Genomic DNA, 21,364 nt, shown 5'->3' with positions numbered 1-21,364 from the left:
AATATAGTTAAGAGAAACTATATATCGACGAGAAGCAAGAAAACTAGCAGCCAGAAAGGGCCATGGAAAAGATCGGACTAGACCCGAGAAACTTCCATCCCGTTGCTTTTTCCCCCTTTACTTCGATGAGAGGAGAAAGAAGAGCGGAATCATTTACGATATACGATATACGATATGTATTCCTCACGCTTGCTCACTTCTTAGTTTGCTCCTTTGTCGTCGCGGACGAGAGGCTGTTACACGAACCGAAAGAGAGAATTCTCTTGACTACCTACTACTGAGGATCCAGGGACCATAATCCGTTCCCATCGTACGGAGTAGATCCTCCATCATGGCCCTCGCTATGCTTACTCTTACTTACATTCGCCGGTAGTACGGGGCTGAGGGCCTTCTCCCCCGGACCCCCCCCCCTGGGTGACGGAGTAACGACTCAGCTTTGACCGGAGGTTGTATGGCTATTCTGTCCTGTCTGACGGAGTCCTCCTCCGTGTGCGGGATAGCAGCAGCTGGAGAAGAGCTGGCTAGTTAGTTGCCGCCAGCCGGATTACTCCATGCTTGTGGCTGAAGAAGAGACGATCGTACTCGTCCTGACGTAACTCAGCAGCCAGATCCACATTGCCCGTTCCCTGTTCGCCTCAGGGAATGGAACGGGCCTCGTCCTGTTCTCCTCTTTTTTTTTTACCTCCCTTGGTCTTCCGCAAGATCACGATCACAGTCCTCATGCCGCTGCTCAAGTGCTCACTTAAGCACCTCTCTTGACTGCTTTGAGTATGGAGCAGTGTTACGGATAGCCCGTCCGGCAGCCAGGACAGCAGCGAGTTAAACGAGCAGGGGGTTGCGGCCAAAGGAAAGTTATGCAAAGCATGAAGAACGCAAAGAACAAACCTTCTTCTTCTTTGCTCGCCTTCTTTGCTTCCACGGTGTTCCCGGACGACCCGTTCCCTCCTCGCCGTAGGGGGCGGCGTGTAACTCCTCCATCTAATTGCCCAGACAGTTAATATATAGTAAGTATTACATCCCTCCCCCCCTTACCACCACCCCAGATAAGGCCCTATGCCAGCTCTGCAGCAAGGCACTGCTGCCCCTTGCATTCCAGACGTCTTCTCTCCCCCTCCAGCAGTGAGCGAAGGAGTCAGAATGCATGCATGCTCGCGCAAGGGGGTGGTTGATACCCCTCCCTCACAGCAGAGCCGGCGAAACCTAAAGTCAAAAAAGCAACGAGGGTCGAAAAGAAAAGAAACGAAGCAGGTAAAAACGAGGGAGTTTAAGGGCGGGACAACTTGACTGCTCGCAGTTAGTTATCGATAAGTTAACTAGCGAAGTTGCCCCTCAGACGGGTAACTGCTCCCGTACGTAGATTGCTGATATGGTTAATGGTCGATGACTGGTGATCTAGGGGAGGGGGGTTGGATATCATATTTCCACCATCGCCAACCCCGTCGTCCAAGGGATGAGCAGCAGTCACCTGCATCCACCCAGCAGACCGTGTTACATAGTGAAGCAACAACCTCGAGCGGATGTGATAGGTAGTCGACCTCTTAACGACATTATTCGGAAAAAGCCATCGTCGTCCCTTTCGCCCTCTGAATGGCGGTGATGGCATGGCAACGCAGCTGCTCAACTCAACCTCCACCCGACCCAGCCAGCCAGCCAGCCATAGAAGGCCCCGTCCGAGGGAGCCAAGGCGCAAGTAGAGCAGTTCAATCTCTATTTGTTTTATCTCATCATCGTCTTCCTCCCGATACGCTGTTTCGTGCCGCTGCGGTCCCAGTGGAGTGTGAGGTCCAGTCCGAGTGCTGGGTGTGGTCGTGTCCACGACAGCGAGATGGATGGCCTCCCCGTCCTGTGGTTGGCTGGATGTTCTTGCCTGGAGCTGCAGACATGCGCATCGTTCGCTGGGGGCATGGATTCTATGCTGCTCGTCTCATTATTACGCTCGTTCGTGCATGATGCAGGGACTGATTGGCTGCAACCTTCGATCTCAGGCAGTCCGGGACAGGGTTGGCTTGCTCCACGCCCATCGCTGTACAGCGTGGAGGGAGGTGGGATGGCCCTGACCACTCAGCGCAAAGTGCTGTGAGCTTGAGTTCATTCGTTCATACGGCGAGTTTGGAGCATGGGGAAAGTCGAGCTCCTTGCGCCCCTAGGGCCCTTGCTTGCATGCGCATGAAAGTTGTGGACGACCTGAGCTAGGTTTGGATGAACAGATGCTCTTCCATGCTTCTCCCAGCACCCCCACGGCAAATGATTGAAAGAATGCTGGAGCTATAGTTATAGTTGTCGGGCTTTATCTCGTCAAATCACAGAGCGATGCGTCTGATCGTTTTCGAGCTTCCCAACATTTATACATCAAGGGTTATTTGGCTATAAGAGGAGGGGCACTGCGTCAACGAGGAAATGGCTTTTATCCGGGGAACTAACTAACTAGTTAACCGGTTATCCATCGCCGTGCAGCACCTGGTCGGAATCGTTCTTCCGATTAGAGTCCCATGGCATACATCAGTCCACCCGGAATTACCCAGACACCCGGCTGTGGAGCACCCGTAGAGACAATTTGTTGTTACTCCAACTTGGCTCGACAGATGGTGATGATTCTACCCGCTCTCTATAACGCATGAAGTAGTCGTCGATGTTGGCGTTTCAGAGCAGTGGGCTCAGGAGAATCTAACTAGCTGTAGTTAGGGGGTTGGGATGTCAACTCGTAGAATTGGAATTTTACTAACCAACGCACTCAAAGCTGAGAGATCCAGGAGAAAATCTTATCGCCATAAAAGGAACGAGACGAGGAGAGTGAATTATTCATGCGTTCCATGACAAAGGGACACAAAGGGCGACGTTGATAATGATTTGCTCAAGGCAAACCGTCCGCCGTTGGCCAGCTAACAAGGTCACCACCACTTTTCCTACCGATTCTTCTGAGAAGAACTCGATAGACAAACATCGCCAAAGGTAACCAATAGCGATCGAAATGATACCCCCCCAAGTCCCTGGAAGATGTGAAAATACCTAATCTCTGGAGATGGCATGGAAGGATTTAACCGCCGAAGCTCGGCCGGTCCTGCTCGGCCGGGCTTTAACTTGCTAGCCTCGTGCGAGGTATCTCGGAGCATCGTGAACATGACGCTCCGAAAAGATATAGATGCCCCGACAGGCGTCTGCTTTCTCGCAAATATGAATATAATCTATTTATATATATACAATGCCCTGTCTCTTCTCCGATTTTCTATTCCCAACACCGATCCTATGAGAAATGGAAAATGGAGGCGCTTGAATTCTACGTCAAGGGCTCTCGCCTTGTCTTCGGCCTGGTATACACCCACATCCAGCAAAAGATATCTGCGGTTGGCCATCGATGGACGTACCGGGAAACTCCATCGCCTAAGAATGTCGTGGTGCTCGGGGGCTCATACGCCGGCGTCCACCTTGCGCAACGGTTAACCGAATCGCTACCAACCGGCTACCGGGCAATCTTGATTGAGAGGAATTCCCATTTTAATCACTTGTTTGTGTTTCCTCGCTGTGGTGTAGTATCTGGTCTGGAACAGTCTGCCTTCATCCCCTATGACGGAGTCGCCAGGTCCGCTCCACCGGGTATATTCAAGCATATACAGGACTCGGCGACAAGCATAACAGACAACCAAGTTATTCTTGCCTCTGGTGAAAAGATTGACTATGAATACCTTGCAATCGCTACTGGGTCGTGGCAACCGTCGCCGGCTAAGCTCGCTTCAACGGAGAAAGCAAGCGCTTGTGAGGAAATGCATGGCTCTCAGGAACGTGTTGAACAGGCGGATCACATTGCTGTAGTTGGAGGAGGCCCGGTCGGAGTACAAGTTGCGTCTGATATCAAGAGCTACTTCCCTCAAAAAGTTGTGACTTTGATTCATTCTCGCACACAGTTGCTCCCTAACTTTGGCCCCCGGCTACATGAACATGTGATGAAGACGCTCAAGCAGCTGGATGTTAATTTGATCCTTGGTGAACGACCTCAAACAGTAACTACTGAGGATATTGCGTCAATGGCCAAAGACAAGATACAAGATACTTTAAGTTTCAGGGACGGCCATAAGGAGACGTTCGACCTGGTGGTAAACTCAGCCCCTTTTTCCTTTTTCCCGCCCCTTTTTTTTGCACTCCATAGTTATTAGAAGCTCATGCCTAAAACAGATCCGTTGTACCGGCCAGCGACCGAACTCCAGCATTATTGCCAACATATTCCCTTCTGCCATTTGCAAGCAAAGCAGACAGATCCTCGTGCATCCAACCCTTCAGATCAACAATGGTCCCAACATGCCGAACCCTAACATCTTTGCCCTCGGCGATGTGGCCAAAACCACCGGTCCGAGAATGGAGAGGACTGCACGGGCACAGGCGGAGATTGTTGCCTCAAACATTGTGTCCCTGATTACCGGTTATACTCCACTCCAGACTTACCGTGTCACAGAAGCACATGGTGTCATCAAGCTGACATTAGGGAAGGTATGGCTTATCTCTCTGTGATACAGTGGTCTCTGTACCTTGCTGACTGTCCTTTTGATAGCATGACTGGGCCATGTACTATAGGGAGGATAGTGGCCATGAATTGATGGTGCATGGAAAGGCAAAGGGTGATAATATTGACGTTCGTCCAGTTTGGCAGGCCATGGGTGCAAAATACCCTCCCGCTCCTGCTCCCGTTCCCACTCCCTCCTAATGGCTAATTAATACCCTACGTGAGATCTACTACAACTGCTAACTGTAATAACAACACGGTGAAGTCACAATAATTCTAGAAAGGGGGGTTAAGAGTGGCACAATGCTAAAAATAGAGTTTGATACTACCCGCATAGTCTATTTCCACTCAACAGCAACATCGGCTGTCCTCACTCTGCCATGAGATCCATATTTCAAGATAGTTTAATAAGGGACGGGCAATGATACGGAAGGTGTTGGGGTTCAAGCTATGATGTGATAGTAATGCGACATCTCTTCCGTTATCTCAAGGCTTCTGAAAAGGGTCTTGACTAAATGTGAAGGAATGGAACAATGACTTGTCTTACATAGCACAGCCAGATAAAACCTCCTATGAATACTACATTCCTTCAAAAATTTGGCAGAGGAGCCACTGATGTAACAGATTAAACTGGCGGTGCAACTTTCTACCTGATTTCTCGGAGATATTACGCGGCGTACATACCCGGAATGCCGGAAGGATGTTGACACCTAGGGTATCCCATGCCCTACTAGTACCCGAGTCCGACGCACGAAGAAGTCCAAGATACTCCGTACTCTAGTGCTTATTCTAGCGGAGTTCAAGCCACTGTGAAGTGAGGAAATTGCGGCTTCCATCCTGCGTCGGAAGATGGATGCAGGATCTGGAAACATTAATTCATCATCTTTATCCCCGCCCCGTACCCACCCCACCGCCAGCGCCAGTGCAGGGCTTATATTTATCGAGACGGTGAGCTGAAGCGGCGTCGACGGTGACCACTCAGCTGCGATGAATGACAATCTGATTGCTATCGCTGTCGCTGGCGGGAGGAGGCGGATACCAGCAGGCAGCCGAATTATAGAGTACGATCGGCTCGCCCCGTTGGATCCTGAAGGTTCGCAGCCATTATCCGAATTAGTCGTCATGAGAAGCGAGGACAATCATCTTCTTTTGGGCCCTGTCGTCACATCGTATTCAGGTTGCGGTACTCGGGCCGCTGAGCTCCCTGATAGATTATCGAGGCAGAGGACGAGCCCTAATTGGCAGCCTCGCGTGATTTAAGCATAGGCACATCGCCTCACGTCTCGAGGAAGTATATTTCCTACATATCGAATCATTACTCAAAAACGGCATTTTGGATACAAGTCTGGCGTGACTGACGTCCCAGGTGATGGTAGTTATGCTCGAATACTCGACTACACTTTGATATCAGACTTCGTTTACACCGTGGCATAAGATATGCTATACGCCTCATTTTATGGCACGTTATGATCAGCGCTTAACCATACGTTGAGGAAGGAGGACTGATGGCAGAAGATTGAATCACAGGATGCAAGGCGAGATAGGGCAAGCGAGTGGTGTATTTTTATTGCTAGGTTAGGCTCAGATATACTTGAGCCGCTATTATTGAATAGAAGAATAAGGATGGACTTCGACTTCGTATTGCCTTGGGCTACAGCGCCTATAGGTGGTTAACATGTGTATGGTGGATTGGAGCCATACTCATTCACGTGTTGGCGAGGTTGGGTAGCAGTGAGCCTGACAAGACGAGGTTGACTATGATCGATGAACCATGAAGGTGAAGCGTAGGCTCCCAGAAAACACATAAGGATAGTTGATTGACGATTGTTAGATCGTGTTAGTATGGTCACTAGAAGAGGTCAGTCTGTGGGTCTGCAGTGTGCTGATTGAGGTCCACACCGGAAGGTGCTAGGGCATTCATACATTTAGAAAAGATTAAACGAGTGTCCGTAACGACGGTAGCAAGCGCCAGTTTGTTAATGCCAGCCTGGCGGGGGTAAAAGCTGTTTAGTCCGGGCATGTTTGTATGCCCTCAATATGGCTGCACAGAATGTTCATCTCTAGCATCCTTCGTCTGTTAATTTTGCTCTGGTTCCTGCTCGTCATCAAGCAGGAGGTCGAGATCAACCACAATCGGAGAATTGAACTTCCGCCCTCCTGCATGAGGATAGTGAGTTGCCAGGATAGCCGCGTTGATGAAGCATGTCTCACTCCTTGCTGGATCCTTGGGTCCTTCATTTGCCAGACGGGGGTATGTCTTTCCAGTCAAATCGACGCGCGACATCTTCTTGCTCTCCCGAGGAGGTAGACTTCCAACAGTCGTACTGGTTTCACTGAAAGCTCCGGGTTTAGTGTCGTCGACATCCCATATGACCCTCTCATATCCTCTGGCCTCATGAACATGGCCACAGATAGACAGTCTGGGTCGAATACTCCACAGGGCCTGGCGTAGATGTTCGCACCCAATGTTGCCGTGGTGAGTAGTCAAATCAAGATGATTTTTGGCTGGGGTATGGGTAACAACAACATCAGCATCGGAAGGAATTTGACTCCACCATTTGCGCGCATCCTCTGGAGATTTGGCAGGATAGCCAAAAGGCGCGTTCCACCCGAAATTGTTTGTAGGGTGACGAGCAGAACCGAACACCTTGAACATCGTCCTTGGCCCGTTTTTACGCTTAAGACGTATTATCTTGGACGTATGATCCAAGTAGGTTATCCCCCCAGCAGAGATAAGTTCAAGGCACTCATCCGAATTAACGATCTTCTTTCCATGGAAGAATTTCGTGTGGCCCTTGTAGAGCTCCTTATCTAACGGAGCATCATGGTTGCCTTTAAACCCGTCATGTCAGCCATCTCAATGCCATAAGATTTGCCATATAGACATGTGAGTAGCAGTGACATGTTGGCGGTTGTTAAAAAGGAGCGAAAAGATATTAACAAACCTGCGATAACGATTTTGACTTCAAAGTCTGCTTCTCGGATCCACTGGGCCGACTTGCGGAACTCCTCTACCGTTCCCTTGTTGGTGATGTCTCCAGCATGTATAAGGACGTCTCCCTTGGGCAACCTGAAAGCCGCCTCGCGTGTCCCGTACCCGTGGGTATCGGATACGCAGACGAATCTTGTTTTAACCATTGTAGCTGATGGGCTGATCAAAGAGACATGGTATACTGGGGCAGCTGGTTGTAGAAGATAGAAATAATGTGGTATTTGAAGTAGTAAAGGCAGAAGACCGTCTTTATATCTGTCTTCAACTCGCATTTAACATCGTGAATCCTGACTCTGTCCTGGCTATGAGTCATGGTGTGAATGAGGCTTGCATGCATCCTCCGCGCTATAGTGACTCAATTTCCCCTGTAGCCACTGGAGATGCCCATGATGGCTTCTATAGCTGCCGTAGATCTGATATATTCGAGACTCTCATCAGAGTAGAATATCTTGCCTGTCCCGCTGTGTAGGCAGGCGTAGTCAGTAGTCGATGGAAGCAGTCAAGTAGAGCCGCAGAACCGCCATCTCTCTTTGCAGTCTTCCAGTCTCTCCTCTCTTCGCCTCTTCACCTCTTCACCTCTGCCCTTCCTCTGGCTCTTCTTTGCAGTCTCTTCTTTATCTCTTCCAATATCCTTGAAGTGAAGTCGTCGTCGTCGTCGTCGAAGTTTGTCATCCCCGGGCCGCACCACGTGACCTGCTCTTATTGGGCCACTTAGGGCTGGGACCCCGACGCCGCCCACAAAGAGATTTTCGCTTAAGCGTCGAAACAACAAGAAACTTGAACTTGGTGGTTTTTGAGCGCTCATCAACGACATCACATTCGACAAACTCCAACACAAGGTGTATTCCTCGAGCAGAGCTCCTCTTCTCCCTGGGATATTAGCCTCGTGAACCGGTGATCAGATCAGGATGTCCACCTTCGAGCCAGTGGTGCGTTGCTCTCCCCGTTGCGTCTGGTGGCAGAACGGACGTTTTGGACATTTGATTCCCTATGATATCCCCAACCCTGCAATTGCGGTCGCGGTTTTTACTGATTTTGCGATTGCCTACAGGTCGTCATCGACGGCAAGGGACACCTCCTTGGTCGCCTCGCCAGTACCGTGGCCAAGCAACTTCTCAACGGACAGAAGATCGTCGTTGTCCGATGTGAAGCCCTCAACATCTCCGGCGAATTCTTCCGTGCCAAACGTATGCATACACCATCCCCCCAACAGATATAGGGAAACAGAAGTGGAAATGAGGAAGAGAAGACAAGAGCATGGGGAAGAATACATGGAGTCGAAGACAAGGATTGAATGGTTATGCGAAAGGAAGGTTATGGGCTAATTCGACTTGTGAATTAATAGTGAAGTACCATGCCTACCTCAGAAAGATCACCCGTTTCAACCCAACCCGAGGAGGTAAGATCACGCGCACCCATCAATGCTGGAGAGGAAGACAAGAGAATCCAGATATAGTGGTGGCATGAGGGGAGAGAGGATGGTTAGCTAAAACAATGGTTCCCTAGGTCCCTTCCACTTCCGTGCTCCCTCGCGCATCTTTTACAAGACCGTCCGGGGCATGATCCCACACAAGACCGCCCGAGGCGCTGCTGCCATGGAGAGACTGAAGGTCTTTGAGGGCATCCCAGAGCCCTATGACAAGAAGAAGCGTGTCGTCGTTCCCCAAGCTCTCCGTGTCCTCCGCCTCAAGCCCGGCCGCAAATACTGCACAGTCGGCCGACTAAGCCACGAGGTTGGCTGGAAGTACCAGGACGTCGTCGCCAGGTTCGTCAATGCACTTTGGAATCTACTACTTTTTTGGTCTTCCCCCAGTTGATACTAATATGTTTTTGTTCCCCCACAGATTGGAAGAGAGGAGAAAAGTCAAGGGCGCTGCATACTACGAGCGCAAGAAGGCCGCCCGGAGACAACTTCTCCAGGCCCAGAGAACCGCCAGTGTGGACAACAAGACCAAGGAGCAGTTGGCTCAGTACGGCTATTAGATACCTTGTCGGGGCTGATGTGGATGGGTTCAATCCAGGATGCACTGTGGGCAATTGACGAGCAACATGTTGTACACGGCGCGCCAGTTGATTTGTACATTTCCAGATCACTCAAAATACACCCCTTTTACGACTTCAGGGATAATTTGTGACGGAAGTGAAAAGACCTCTTTTTCTGTGTCCACCCTTTCTTCCTCTTCTCCTAAAAAGAACAAAAAGACACCCTTTTTTCTTCATTTTAATATGTACTCTTTGCGGCGTCGAGTTTGGGATTTGAGAAAAAGAGAGGCTACTTATCAAATAGTTAGCTGCTGTTTCTTTTTTTCTTCTTCTTCACCGCTGAGTTACTGCATCGCTCCAATTTTTGCCCCTATGGCAGCCCAGAGAAAGCGCCTCCAGACACACAGCTGCGACTGGGGACATTAAACAAATACAAAGACCCTTTCCGACGTTTTCATCATCATCATCATCTTCTTCTTCCTCTTGCTCTTCCTCTTAGTAACATCTACCAGCGCCGGGCCAGCTTCGCCTTAGCCGCCCCCGTCGGAAGTTCCTCGGCAATAGGCAGAGGCGGCTCCATCGCATGAGACGCCGAGCAGCGGCAAGAAGCAGAAGACGCAACTCACCGTCCGACCGGCAGGGAGACGGAATATATAAAGGGTTCTCCGGCTTTCCTCCTCTCTCTCTCTCCCCCGTTTTGCATTTTTGCCTTCTTCTTGTTCTGACTCCCATCTCTATCCACGATGTCTGGCGCAAAGGCCAGGCTTGAGAGCGTCTCTGCGCAGCTCCAGCCGCAGCAGGGAGACGCTGCTTCACTCAGCAGGAACAGACATACCCTCTCGCCGACCTTCTTCCTGCCTCGCGCAGCTGCAATCGAGCCAGACGTACGTTGTTGACAATCCCTTTTATGCAGAGCATTGTTCTCTTTGTTGCAGCGTGGAGGGGCTGGCGCGGCTAAAGACATCGTCTGGTCCATGTAGGCTGAAGCCATATACCATGTTACGGCGAACAACAAGACCGTCCGGAAGACATACCAGCAATTCGCAGACAGGGCGAGGGGACTTGCATACTACATCAAGAAGCGTGGGTACAGGCGAGTGGGGATACTGGCTCCGAACACGCCTGGCTTCCTCGAGTCGATATTCGGCATTGCTGCAGCCGGCGCAGTCAACGTCGGTAAGATCTTCCGAATACGCGGTGTGAAGTGGACGACAACGTCGGGGAGCGTTGGGAGAGATACGGGCTAACCGGAGCTGATTGTAGCTATCAACTATCGGCTAAAGGCAGAGGACATTGCATACATCTTCACGCACGCCGACGTTGACTCCATCATCGTTGACAAGGAGTTTGTGCACTTGCTGGATGAGTTCCGCAAGGGCAGCTCCCATATACCCTTGATAGTTGACACCGACACCCACGCGGACGAAGGGGAGCTAAGCGGAGACCTTGACGCCGCTATCCTCGAAGGGTTGAAGCATGACGAGCAGCAAGGGGGGCCGGGATGGGATGGACTAGAGGCTCAGGCGGCAGATGAGGAGTCGCTAATCGCGCTTGCATACACCAGTGGAACGACGGCGAGGCCAAAGGGGGTAGAATATATCCATCGAGGATGCTATCTTGCTGCGCTTGGGAACATCATCGAGTCGGGATTGAACTTCCAGCAAGGAAGATGCGGCTACCTGTGGATTCTGCCTATGTTCCATGCCATGGGTATGCTATTCACCATCTGCATTCTACTGAGACTACTTTTAACTACCAAAGGAGTGTCGAAAGATGTGCGCTGCTAACTAGATGGTCAACAGGATGGACGTTCCCCTGGTCTATCACTGCGGTCAGGGGGACTCACTTCTGTCTTCGCAAGATAGACTACCCTGAGATATGGCGGATGTTGAAGCAAGAGAACATCACTCACTTCAACGCCGCTCCCACGGTCAACACGCTGCTATGCGCTGCAAAGCAGGCAGAGAGACTGTCACGGCCGGTCAGAGTTACCGTGGCTGCCAGTCCGCCCACTGCCCATCTCTTTGAGCAGATGACCAGCGTCAACCTTCATCCGGTCCATGTCTACGGCCTCACAGAAACCTACGGTCCCATCACAAAGGCGTATCATATGCCATTGTGGGACACGATCCCGCTCAAGGAGAAGTACAAGAGGATGGCAAGGCAGGGCCACGGCTTCCTGACCAGTCTGCCTGTCCGGGTTATCAAGACCGATGTTCCTGAGGGCACCATCATCGACGTCCGCAAAGACGGCAAGGAGATCGGAGAGATCGTGTTCACGGGCAACATCTGTGCCCGAGGCTACTACAAGGACGCAGCAGCCACCGACAAGCTCTTTGCCGGCGGTGTCCTGCACTCCGGTGACTTGGCTGTGTGGCATTCGGACGGAGCCATCCAGATCCTCGACCGGGCAAAGGACATTATTATCAGTGGTAGGTTTCAAACCTCCTTCTAGAGTTGAAACAGAGAGAGCCACTGCTAACGGTGAAATGCATACAGGGGGAGAGAATATATCCTCTGTCGCTCTCGAAGCCATGCTGGCCACGCATCCAGACATCCTCGAAGTCGGCGTCGTAGCCGTCTCGGACGCCCACTGGGGCGAGAGGCCCAAGGCCTATGTTACCACCCAGACCGGCAGGCAGGTCACCGGCCCCGACATCATCGCCTGGGCCAAAAACTCCAGCGGCATCAGTCGATTTATGGTGCCGCGGGAGGTCGAGATCGTCCCGGAGCTGCCAAAGACCAGCACCGGCAAGATCAAGAAGAATGTGCTGCGAGAATGGGCCAAGGGCGCCTCGCAAGCTTCATAGCCTTCTTTTCTTTGCTTTTTCTTATTTCTGTTCTTCTTCTTCTTCTTCTTCTTCTTCTATCTTTGGTCTTGGGCTCTTCTTGTATGTTGTCCTTGTTGATATCTAGCAGTAGACTCGCTGGCGCTTTTTCCCATAACTAGTCAACGACTTCACAAAATCAACATTCACCGGAGACCTGCAAGACTAGCGGTCATCCACCTGAACAACTTCTCTTCTTCTACCATCTATCCTGTAATCAGCATCAGCATCACCATCACCGTCTCGTCTCGGTCACTCAGCCCGACGCGTGACAAGGAAAAACCTCCTGCAAACCTCCGACGGCGCCTGCAACGCCAACCAAACTTGCTTTCGTCTTGCTCTCTCACCAACAACCGTCGCTGCATCACCTCGCCGCAACCGAGAGCGAGCCAACTCGTCTTCACTGCCTGCTCCTTTGCATTCGCTGACCGGCTGCCTCTGCTGCCTCCCGCCGTCTGCCTCTCCCGCGCGGCCCCGTTTGCCTGCTTATCAATCCCAGCTCTGCTGCCCCTCCCTGTTAGTTGAATCCAGCTGGCTTGGCCTCTCGATGCGCCGTTGGAAACGAAGCTCGCGAACCAGCCTGCATGAATATCACCTCACTAGTTAATCCAGCCCCTGCCTGACTGAAAAGAAAAGCAGACGAAGGAGGGAGATCACAGCCGTTACGACGTCTCGCCGCCGCCGTCGCCGCTGTCCCTGCTGCTCTTACCGCTGAGAGTCCCTCGTCCACAGCCGCTCCTATCGCTTGACGCCTATAACTAATTAAACGCCCTCGAAGATTGGCCCGGCGCCTACTTCCCCATGATTACGACCCCGTGGGATTCACTTTGCCCGTCAAGCTCACATCCTGATCCTGTTTGATACTCCAAGAAGGACGATATAGGGAGGCGAGACGTGCTAGAAAGGGCCAGCAGTCTCACCTCACCTCACTTTCGACGGGATAAATCACCTCACTTCGACGCCATCGTGTGATAACTAGCACAGTCAACTGATACACTACGTACAACCAAACGGCCACAACAACAACAGCGTCAACACCCGCGGACGAAAAGCTCATCCATCCTACGATACTACGGTATCTCGCGTCTCCCTGATTCCGACTACCTGCCTGAGGAATACTGTTTTCCGTTGAAACGAACATTTTGACCGGCTCATCCCGTTTCAGCTACCATTATGGCCTGCCGCTCGCGTCCTCGAGACCTGGGGGGCGATTCTTCCTCCTCCACTTCGCCAGAGAGAGCTATAGATGAGGATAACGACTTTTTCATGCTCGAAGCAAACGACTCGCAGTCATCGATAGGCGTTGGGAATTTCCGAGATCTCCGCGTGGACTCCAGGCGTAGTCAAGATATGCCACTGCCACCGATATACCGACTGCCTCCAGAGATCCTCATTGCTATCTTTTCAAAGCTCTCGTCTCCGCTAGACCTACTGAACTGCATGAAGGTCTCCTCGTGTTGGTCGATGAACTGCGTGGGCATTCTATGGCACAGGCCACTCTGCAATACATGGGACAACCTGCTCAAGATAGCACATGCAATCTCGGATGAAGAAAGCTACTTCCCATACTACGACTTGGTCAAACGCCTGAATCTCACGACCCTGAAGAGCAAGGTCAACGACGGAACCGTCTTTTCGTTTGTCAAATGCAAACGGATCGAGAGGCTGACCCTGACTGGCTGCAAGAACGTCACCGATAAGGGAATTTCAGACCTAGTGGAGGGGAACAGGCAGCTCCAGGCACTGGATGTGTCTGATCTCGAATCCCTAACCGACCATTCTTTGAACGTTGTTGCCGCCAACTGCTCCAGGCTCCAGGGCCTAAATATCACCAACTGCGCTAACATTTCTGATGACTCCCTGGTCCAACTTGCACAAAACTGCCGACAGCTCAAACGGGTATGCAAAGTATCTTACTAGTGTCTCTGTTTTAAGTTACCATATTACAGCATGTGCTGACCTTTTCTATTTTTAGCTGAAATTGAATGGTGTAGCTCAGCTTACGGACAGGTCTATCCTGGCCTTTGCTAATAACTGCCCTTCGATGCTCGAGATCGATCTCCACGGATGTCGACATATCACCAACGCCTCGGTAACCGCACTTCTTTCTACCCTGCGAAGCCTCCGAGAATTGCGCCTAGCCCATTGTATACAAATAAGCGATGAAGCTTTCCTTAGACTTCCTCCAAATTTGGTATTCGACTGCCTTAGGATTCTAGACCTCACTGCTTGCGAGAGAGTCAAAGATGACGCAGTCGAGAAGATCATTGATTCTGCACCAAGGCTGAGAAACCTCGTACTTGGAAAGTGCAAATTTATTACGGACCGAGCTGTTTATGCCATCTGCCGACTAGGGAAGAATATTCACTACATCCACCTAGGCCATTGCTCTAATATCACCGATCAAGCCGTTACTCAAATGGTGAAATCCTGCAATCGAATCCGATACATTGATCTGGCATGCTGCAACCGCCTCACCGACGCAAGCGTTGAGCAACTGGCAACACTGCCAAAATTACGAAGAATAGGACTCGTTAAATGCCAGGCTATTACTGATCGAAGCATACTAGCACTGGCAAAGCCCAGGTTCCCACAGCATCCCTTGGTCAGTGGCCTTGAAAGGGTGCATCTGAGTTATTGTGTCAACTTGACTGTAGAGGTACATACATACACTTCAATCTGAGGACGAAACCTCATACTAACTGTTATCGAATCTCAGGGAATACACTCTCTTCTGAATTACTGTCGCCGACTGACTCATCTGAGTTTGACCGGTGTCCATGCATTTTTAAGAAATGACTTGACCAAGTTTTGCCGGGCTGCCCCAGATGAGTTCACTCCTCTTCAAAGAGAGGTCTTCTGCGTTTTTAGCGGCGATGGAGTCGGACAACTACGAGAATACCTCAACCATTCTGCTCTTCGAGAACGGTCTGGAACAGCAGTGACCATGTATGATGATGACGAGTCTCCTGACGAAGTTGACAGCCAGCCATCGGTATCTGGCCTTTTGAATGCTGCGGCTATCAATGATGGAGACGATCACCCAATGACTGTGACACAACACTAGAACGGCAGGCACACACACACAAGTCAGGTATAACGCCATACCAAATATACCCTCCCACGATCCAGTGATTACAAAAGCGCTATTCAGCCCGCATGCTATATTGAAACGACTTACAATACCCAATTTACCGTTGATGCTACATCTATCGATTGCAGTCTCTACTTTTCGGCATAGGTTTAGGCGCATCAGGCGTTCTCACAGGAATGAAAACGGTAAACATGATATTGGCCTGGGCGTTTCGACCTTTTCACCCTCGGAATTGTAAACCCAGCCTGAAGCAGGTTTCTTTTTTTCCTTTTCACTTATATCCCCCCACCATCGCGTCTCTCCTTCAATCCCTTTCCTTTATCAATACCCCCCACTCCCTCTATTCTCTTTTTCCATTTTTTGATTCTGTTTCATTAGTTTCTTTGCTGCTTTCTATCTGGTTTGCCCCTGGGGGGAAGGAACTGGTGCTTATTACCAGAACGCATAGAGTTACGACTGCATAGCAACGCACGGTGGTCAGTGCTAGCAACTGCCCCGAGAATGAGGTTACGAGGCCGCTTGTTTTCTTTCTTTTTCTTTTATTTTTACTTTGTTGTTTTCTTACCCTCCCCGGTAGACAGCGCTATGCATGGGCCGATAATATCTCAACGTACCTAGCTACCTACCCCATTGCAGAATAGAAATCAAACATTATTATCCCCATTTTCTTACAGAAATCTGCATGCCAAGAAGTATATTGAATTCGTAGGTCCTTGGGGACTTGTATATTGTTCTTTGTAGTATGCAAATAAGTAAAATGAACTTGCCTAAAACGAATAATGGAATATCACGTCAAGCGAAATCACGGAAATACCGGAAAGAAGGCCTTGCTGAAACAATTGCCCAAAGAAACGCAGTATCAAAGATAAAATAACTGTACCTGTTACAAAGGCGGAAGAAAATCATGGCTGCAGATTGCAGAGGACTCGGCCAATACTATAGCTTAAATGAATAACTTCCTTCAACGAGACCATCCCTCAGCTTCGTAATTGCAACCCACCAAGGGGCAAACTTGCGAACTAAATCCAACTCAGGTATGACATGAAGATCATTGTCATCGCTCCACAAACACATCACCTTGCCTGTGCGTTCAGAATTCTTCTTAGCCCATTCCACATCAACTGTCCAGGTGTTCTCCCAGTTTCGACTCCAGAGCCGAATTTCAGAAACACCTTTTGGCCCGGTGTGGGGTATACGTTTGTCAACAACAGATCCTTGTACGTGGAAATCAGCAATGGGACTATCGAAGAGCAGTTTGCATGCCCTGGTATTCTTGCCAGAAATCTCAAAGCGGGTGATTTTGTCATCTTTAGTTTTAGAGATATTGTAGCTGACCCAATCCTTGTAGGGGCCTTCTGCTACTTTTGGCTTGAGCCCAGGCCAGGAACATTTGGTTCTGCCTCCGTAGCCATGGGAGGTACAGGAGAGTTTCCCGTCTTGTACGGATGGGATGGCGTGAACGGCATCATGGATATATGGTTCTACGCCAACAAGAGACGCTTGGTTGTTCCCGGTAGCTAGGTCCATTTCCTGGGCGAATGCAAGTTTCAATCTGTTGCTGTGAGAGAATGGGAACGCTGTTAGGTTGTACACCAGGGTTCCAATGAGGATGAACAACAGGAATGTTGGGATATGATAGGTGAATCGGTGGATGAAAGGGAAAAGTGGTAAGAGGATGAGAACAGATAAGACAGCGATACCGATGTATATAACGAGCTGTGAACCTCCATCGGCACCGATTTGGTATGTTGCAGATGTTAGGAAAAGTCCCAGCTGGCCAAGAAGAATAATGACAATAGGTGCAACGAGAAGGAATTGCAATATCCAAGCCGATGACATCAGGTAGATACTCCATTTTTGTTCTAGTCGGTGGTCCTTAGGGTGTAACGAATTGTTGCCCTGGTTGGATATATTGCTCTCCTGGCTGCCTCTAGCACTGGCATAGTTAGCAAATGTAGTTCTCTGCTGTCCCCGAAGGAGAGATGTGGATTCTGTAGGCTCCTCGTCCTCAATATCTTCTGGGTTAAAATCTCGGCCTGCCGCACTGCTGCTGGATGGAAGTTCATCTGCAGATGGAGCGAGAAAGTGACTGTCGGAACTAGGTGTTCGATCAGAAAGGCTGCCCTGCCGACGAGCATAATCCTGTGTTTTTGGCAGACCAAAAAGTTCCAAATATGAGATCCACGTTGCCACAGCTACTCCGGCAAAGTAGAATACAATAAAGTAGCTACTTGCTATGCCGTGCTGTTTCTGATAAACGGTGGCTATCACAAGGAAAACCCACATAATGCCAAACATCCAAGAAAATGAATATGCTCTGTGTAGCGCGGATGGTCTGGCAAAGTCTGCAACACAGGAGATAAACCATGCAAAGAACATGCAAGTGGACAACATCATACTCCAAACTGCATACGGGCTGCTGTATATAATAAAAGGATTGACCTTCATTATTAGGAATGACAGAGCAATGGTTAGAGCAGTGCTAATACCAAGGATCAGGGGGAAACGGAACATCCCTCGTAAGCCATAGAGCGATACTTGACCACCTGATTCCGATATGTACGTATACATGGAGAACATGTACATTTTGTCAACTGCGAAGAGTGCAACAGACGTGATGATGAGTAGAAGAGGGGCGACGACCAAGAGGGCCACCGAGTGCCCAAAGAGAGTATTGAGCTGGAAGACTGCAAAGGACGAACCGAAGAAGTCAAACCAAACCCCCAAGGTACCGATGCCGTTGTTGAGTTTCCCACCATCTCCGCTATCACCGTCGAAAGCATCTCCGGTGTAACTGACCAACCCTTCAGTGGTTGTAATGGCCGCTGAAAGCATGTGCCAAACGGAATCAATACTAGTATGCCTAGCATCATCTTGGTCTGTGTGATATCTGCTTCTGGGCTCCATGAATGCAACATCGAGCCCACGCATGCCAAAGACGCCATCAAAGACGTGGTAATCGGTTTCACTGCGGATAAATTTCAGTTTGAAAGCGTCTCTCGCAAGGACTGTGCCAAAGGGATGTTCCGATTTTCCATAGAATCTCGTAACCTCTGTGTCTGTGCTACGGAACAGGACAGCGCGGCCTCCTGCACCGGCACCTTCGAGATTCAGAAACGTATGCGTGAATTTAGACATTGGGTGCTGGCTGTATGCATACGCGCCATTCAGGAAATCCTCCTCTCCATTGTTGAACAGCAGCACCAGGCCCTTCCGAGGATAGTGTCCTGGTGTGGTGAAATATTTGAGTAATTGCAATGTCGTAATCACACCAACTCCGTTATCCGTCGCTCCGTAACCGGTAGAAACGCTATCATAGTGTGCATTTACAAGCACTCCACCTCTTCCTGACGGTTCACCATCGGGAGATTTCCACCATTCCCTCGGCTCGTCTTCCGTGCCGCGAATGTAGACCACGATATTTCTGCTTTCAAAGTATACGCCGGTAATGGCTGTGGCAGCAACGCCAGCGCTGGAGAACGTTAAATTTGTTTGGTTATCATCGAAAACAAAGACTTCTGGGCTCGATTGGGATTCTGAGCGAGCCGAGGTTGCAGAGATAGCGTGGATACGCTTAAGGAGCCACTGGTGCACTTCATCGTTTGAGTGGCTGTTGTAAGGGTGATACTGCCGAGTCAGGTGTTGGAGATCGTGCCAGGCTTCCTCTAGATCTACACCTGCAGGGCTTTCCTTTGGCGCGGGAGGAACCAGATGGTGGACAACGATGATTGGGATTATCAGGGCGAGGTACACCAACGAGGAGAGTATCGTCACCGGCCAGGGGGTGAAAGCTATCGGGTTGAATCCGCGTCGCGAGGAAACCATGGTGGCGAGCTAGATGCTGTTATTCGTTTGAGCAAAGGTTAGCATCCAGCGATCATTGGACAGCAGTATCCCTCCGCCCATTTCCAGCTCCGACAAGGAGTCAGGGTGAAGTTCGTGAAGTCGAAGTTCGCGATGTCTCAAAATTGCAGCGCGCATAAAAGCAAGCAGGACGGGAAGGGCGGGGACCGGCTTAGTCATCGCATAGCTTCCGCCGCAGCTTCACAAGTAGCTTTTTCTAAGGTATTTAGGCTTTTTAGGCTTAGAAACAGCTAAATATTCACTCGATGGACATGTTATTAGGTACAAGAAAGAAGAAGGAGGATAAGCAGTGATGTGACATAATCTATATACAGTTTCCATCAGGTGGAAGGAGTGTAATGTCCATTTCTATCTCGTTGTTCGTCGTAAATCGTGCATGAAGCCGGAGATCTGCCTGGCAGACAACGTGTAAGATGTAAATGCGAAGTCCTTTCCCGGCTCATGTCACACAAAAAGCCATACTTCGAGGGCAGGCGGCTATTATACGAGATACTGCTGCCTTGAATAGACATTCGAGTACTCCGTACTTCGCGCACAGGGAAGTGCAAGAGCCTTATTCCTCAGCCACACGCATCGGCCAGCTTCTGGTCCCCCCCGATAGTTGAGCTGATATATACAACCTCGCATCCTTCAGGAGCTCGTTTAACGTTCCTTTTCCACCGTGTGATAAGCCGGGTCCGGGGTTTCAGAATCCTTTGGGATCTCATCTTCTTCAGCCTGGGCAACAGGAAAGGGTGGTGTGTTGTGGATAGGCTGAGACTGCAACAGCGAAATCCTCTTTCCTTTTAACTCGGCCATTTGGGAAGGTTATTGGGTGATATAACCTGGGAGGGTGTGGCATGTGTAACATCAACTGGTGTCGGTACTGGAACCCCGTTGGAGGTGCATGGAGCAATATGTGTCGTAGCCAAACTGCCGCTGCTCGACGGCGCCACGTCTGCTTTTCCGCAAAATTGCAGATTCGAAGTAATTGGCAGAGTGTCTGGGAATGACCACGGTGGCCTGGGAGGACTGTTGATGCATTGAGGTGGCCGAGTAATGTCTGTTGTTATCTGCGTTGGGTCCACAAAATCTGGGTAGCCATTTGATCCGCTGAAAAACTCCGGGTTCCAGGAGTGTATGTTGACCAAGTGGACAAGCTTGCCCAAAACAGCAAATTCAAGCTTCAGCTTAACACTGTATATTAAGGCCTTGATTGTTGTTTCGATAACATATAGGTTGGCATAAGCCGTGCCGAGGAGTGCGAGATCCATGATAATGAAGATAAGATTGATACCGAGAAGCTGATACATAATCTTCCGGTTTCCATGCTTGGGTGCTATCCGTAGCATCTTCATCGTTTCCAATATATAGAGGGTAGAGAGGATGACCTCTTGAATAAAAAAGCCGGTCATCTGTATCTTTTCCATAATTTTGTATGCTGGAACAAAACTCTTTTGGTGACTCGAGTTCGAACCGAATGTAAGGATGGTTGTAGGTAAGTGTAAGATGAAAATATTGCAAATCATCATCCATAAAACGCGGCGTAGGATTTTTTGGTCGCGAATGACGAGGTGAAGCCGGGAGTAGAGGACAAAGGACTGGCCAGTAACCATGGTCCACCAGCCAACTGTAAGAAAAACAAGAGACAGCCAGACATTGTCCATCAAGTTGTAGAGCTTTAGCAGGAAACCGAGTGCATATGGCATGACGCCAACAGTCGCTGATATCAAGAGGCTCCAGAAGTAAAGGCCTCTATAATGGCTGAACGTGACAAAGACCAGAACACATAGTTCCAGTGCATTGTACCAGGAGATTCCAATAAACACCCCAATTACTATCTTGATTGCGAAATTAGCCCCCTTGTAGGCTCCCGTCAGCCCATCATCTTCCGACATGATCGTGGTGTCTTGCCGGAAGGGATGTCATAAAGCACAGAACGAAGATTGCATTGGGTCTCGATGACGACAACGGATCAGCTGTCTAGTAGTAAGAATTCTTTGCACAAAGGCAAGGAGACTGTCAAGTAAGTCCGTCAACGGGCTGTCCAAATTTATATTGAGAAAACGGTCGAGACAGAGCGGACCGTCATGTGGGGCAAACGGTGAGCCAGTACCATATACGAAGCAAAG

General features: G+C 49.9%; 10 protein-coding genes across 13 annotated transcripts; 5 read left to right on the top strand and 5 right to left on the bottom strand.

Annotated features, from left to right (window-relative positions):
• Window positions 1–1,155: 1,155 nt before the first annotated feature.
• TERG_00386 (uncharacterized protein) lies at window positions 1,156–2,021 on the bottom strand (the record flags this gene model as incomplete). The annotated part of the gene is made up of 2 exons (XM_047747587.1): window positions 1,156–1,873; window positions 1,935–2,021. The coding sequence occupies 2 exons, from the start codon at window positions 2,019–2,021 to the stop codon at window positions 1,310–1,312; spliced, it is 651 nt and encodes a 216-aa protein (XP_047603547.1). The 3' UTR covers window positions 1,156–1,309.
• A 1,224-nt stretch (window positions 2,022–3,245) lies between these two features.
• TERG_00385 (uncharacterized protein) lies at window positions 3,246–4,693 on the top strand (the record flags this gene model as incomplete). Its single annotated transcript, XM_003238348.2, has 3 exons — window positions 3,246–4,088; window positions 4,168–4,479; window positions 4,541–4,693. Exons 1-3 carry the CDS (start codon window positions 3,258–3,260, stop codon window positions 4,691–4,693), a joined length of 1,296 nt encoding a protein of 431 aa, XP_003238396.1. The 5' UTR covers window positions 3,246–3,257.
• A 995-nt stretch (window positions 4,694–5,688) lies between these two features.
• On the bottom strand, window positions 5,689–8,136 carry TERG_00384 (uncharacterized protein). 3 transcript variants are annotated; one of them, XM_047749096.1, is made up of 3 exons: window positions 7,438–8,136; window positions 6,416–7,324; window positions 5,689–6,341 (listed from the first exon to the last, which is right to left on the bottom strand). In XM_047749096.1, exons 1-2 carry the CDS (start codon window positions 7,754–7,756, stop codon window positions 6,570–6,572), a joined length of 1,074 nt encoding a protein of 357 aa, XP_047605098.1. In that variant the 5' UTR covers window positions 7,757–8,136; the 3' UTR covers window positions 5,689–6,341; window positions 6,416–6,569. The 3 variants fall into 3 exon arrangements, with proteins under 3 accessions (XP_047605098.1, XP_047605099.1, XP_003238395.2); XM_047749097.1 differs by having other exon boundaries at window positions 6,416–8,136; XM_003238347.2 differs by having other exon boundaries at window positions 5,689–7,324.
• A 256-nt stretch (window positions 8,137–8,392) lies between these two features.
• TERG_00383 (60S ribosomal protein L16) lies at window positions 8,393–9,467 on the top strand (the record flags this gene model as incomplete). Its single annotated transcript, XM_047747586.1, has 5 exons — window positions 8,393–8,413; window positions 8,536–8,671; window positions 8,830–8,883; window positions 8,991–9,249; window positions 9,329–9,467. The coding sequence occupies 5 exons, from the start codon at window positions 8,393–8,395 to the stop codon at window positions 9,465–9,467; spliced, it is 609 nt and encodes a 202-aa protein (XP_047603546.1).
• A 39-nt stretch (window positions 9,468–9,506) lies between these two features.
• Window positions 9,507–9,893, top strand: TERG_11558 (uncharacterized protein; the record flags this gene model as incomplete). The annotated part of the gene is made up of 1 exon (XM_047750660.1): window positions 9,507–9,893. One exon carries the CDS (start codon window positions 9,507–9,509, stop codon window positions 9,891–9,893), a length of 387 nt encoding a protein of 128 aa, XP_047605097.1.
• A 177-nt stretch (window positions 9,894–10,070) lies between these two features.
• On the bottom strand, window positions 10,071–10,958 carry TERG_11557 (uncharacterized protein). The gene has a single exon (XM_047750659.1). It carries the CDS (start codon window positions 10,456–10,458, stop codon window positions 10,090–10,092), a length of 369 nt encoding a protein of 122 aa, XP_047605096.1. The 5' UTR covers window positions 10,459–10,958; the 3' UTR covers window positions 10,071–10,089.
• A 17-nt stretch (window positions 10,959–10,975) lies between these two features.
• TERG_00382 (uncharacterized protein) lies at window positions 10,976–12,277 on the top strand (the record flags this gene model as incomplete). Its single annotated transcript, XM_047747585.1, has 2 exons — window positions 10,976–11,899; window positions 11,967–12,277. The coding sequence occupies exons 1-2, from the start codon at window positions 11,077–11,079 to the stop codon at window positions 12,275–12,277; spliced, it is 1,134 nt and encodes a 377-aa protein (XP_047603545.1). The 5' UTR covers window positions 10,976–11,076.
• Window positions 12,278–13,468: 1,191 nt separating this feature from the next.
• On the top strand, window positions 13,469–15,362 carry TERG_00381 (uncharacterized protein; the record flags this gene model as incomplete). 2 transcript variants are annotated; one of them, XM_003238344.1, is made up of 3 exons in its annotated part: window positions 13,469–14,194; window positions 14,271–14,954; window positions 15,015–15,362. In XM_003238344.1, the coding sequence occupies 3 exons, from the start codon at window positions 13,469–13,471 to the stop codon at window positions 15,360–15,362; spliced, it is 1,758 nt and encodes a 585-aa protein (XP_003238392.1). The 2 variants fall into 2 exon arrangements, with proteins under 2 accessions (XP_003238392.1, XP_047605095.1); XM_047749095.1 differs by lacking the exon at window positions 15,015–15,362 and having other exon boundaries at window positions 14,271–14,978.
• A 963-nt stretch (window positions 15,363–16,325) lies between these two features.
• TERG_00380 (uncharacterized protein) lies at window positions 16,326–19,214 on the bottom strand (the record flags this gene model as incomplete). Its single annotated transcript, XM_003238343.1, has 1 exon — window positions 16,326–19,214. The coding sequence occupies one exon, from the start codon at window positions 19,212–19,214 to the stop codon at window positions 16,326–16,328; it is 2,889 nt and encodes a 962-aa protein (XP_003238391.1).
• An 824-nt stretch (window positions 19,215–20,038) lies between these two features.
• TERG_00379 (uncharacterized protein) lies at window positions 20,039–21,130 on the bottom strand (the record flags this gene model as incomplete). Its single annotated transcript, XM_003238342.2, has 1 exon — window positions 20,039–21,130. The coding sequence occupies one exon, from the start codon at window positions 21,128–21,130 to the stop codon at window positions 20,039–20,041; it is 1,092 nt and encodes a 363-aa protein (XP_003238390.2).
• Window positions 21,131–21,364: the final 234 nt, after the last annotated feature.

This window comes from Trichophyton rubrum (assembly GCF_000151425.1).
Source record: "Trichophyton rubrum CBS 118892 genomic scaffold supercont2.1, whole genome shotgun sequence".
NCBI lineage: Eukaryota > Fungi > Ascomycota > Eurotiomycetes > Onygenales > Arthrodermataceae > Trichophyton > Trichophyton rubrum.
The sequence above is the reverse complement of the archived record's forward strand: the minus strand, read 5'-3'. Positions and strand labels throughout refer to the sequence as shown.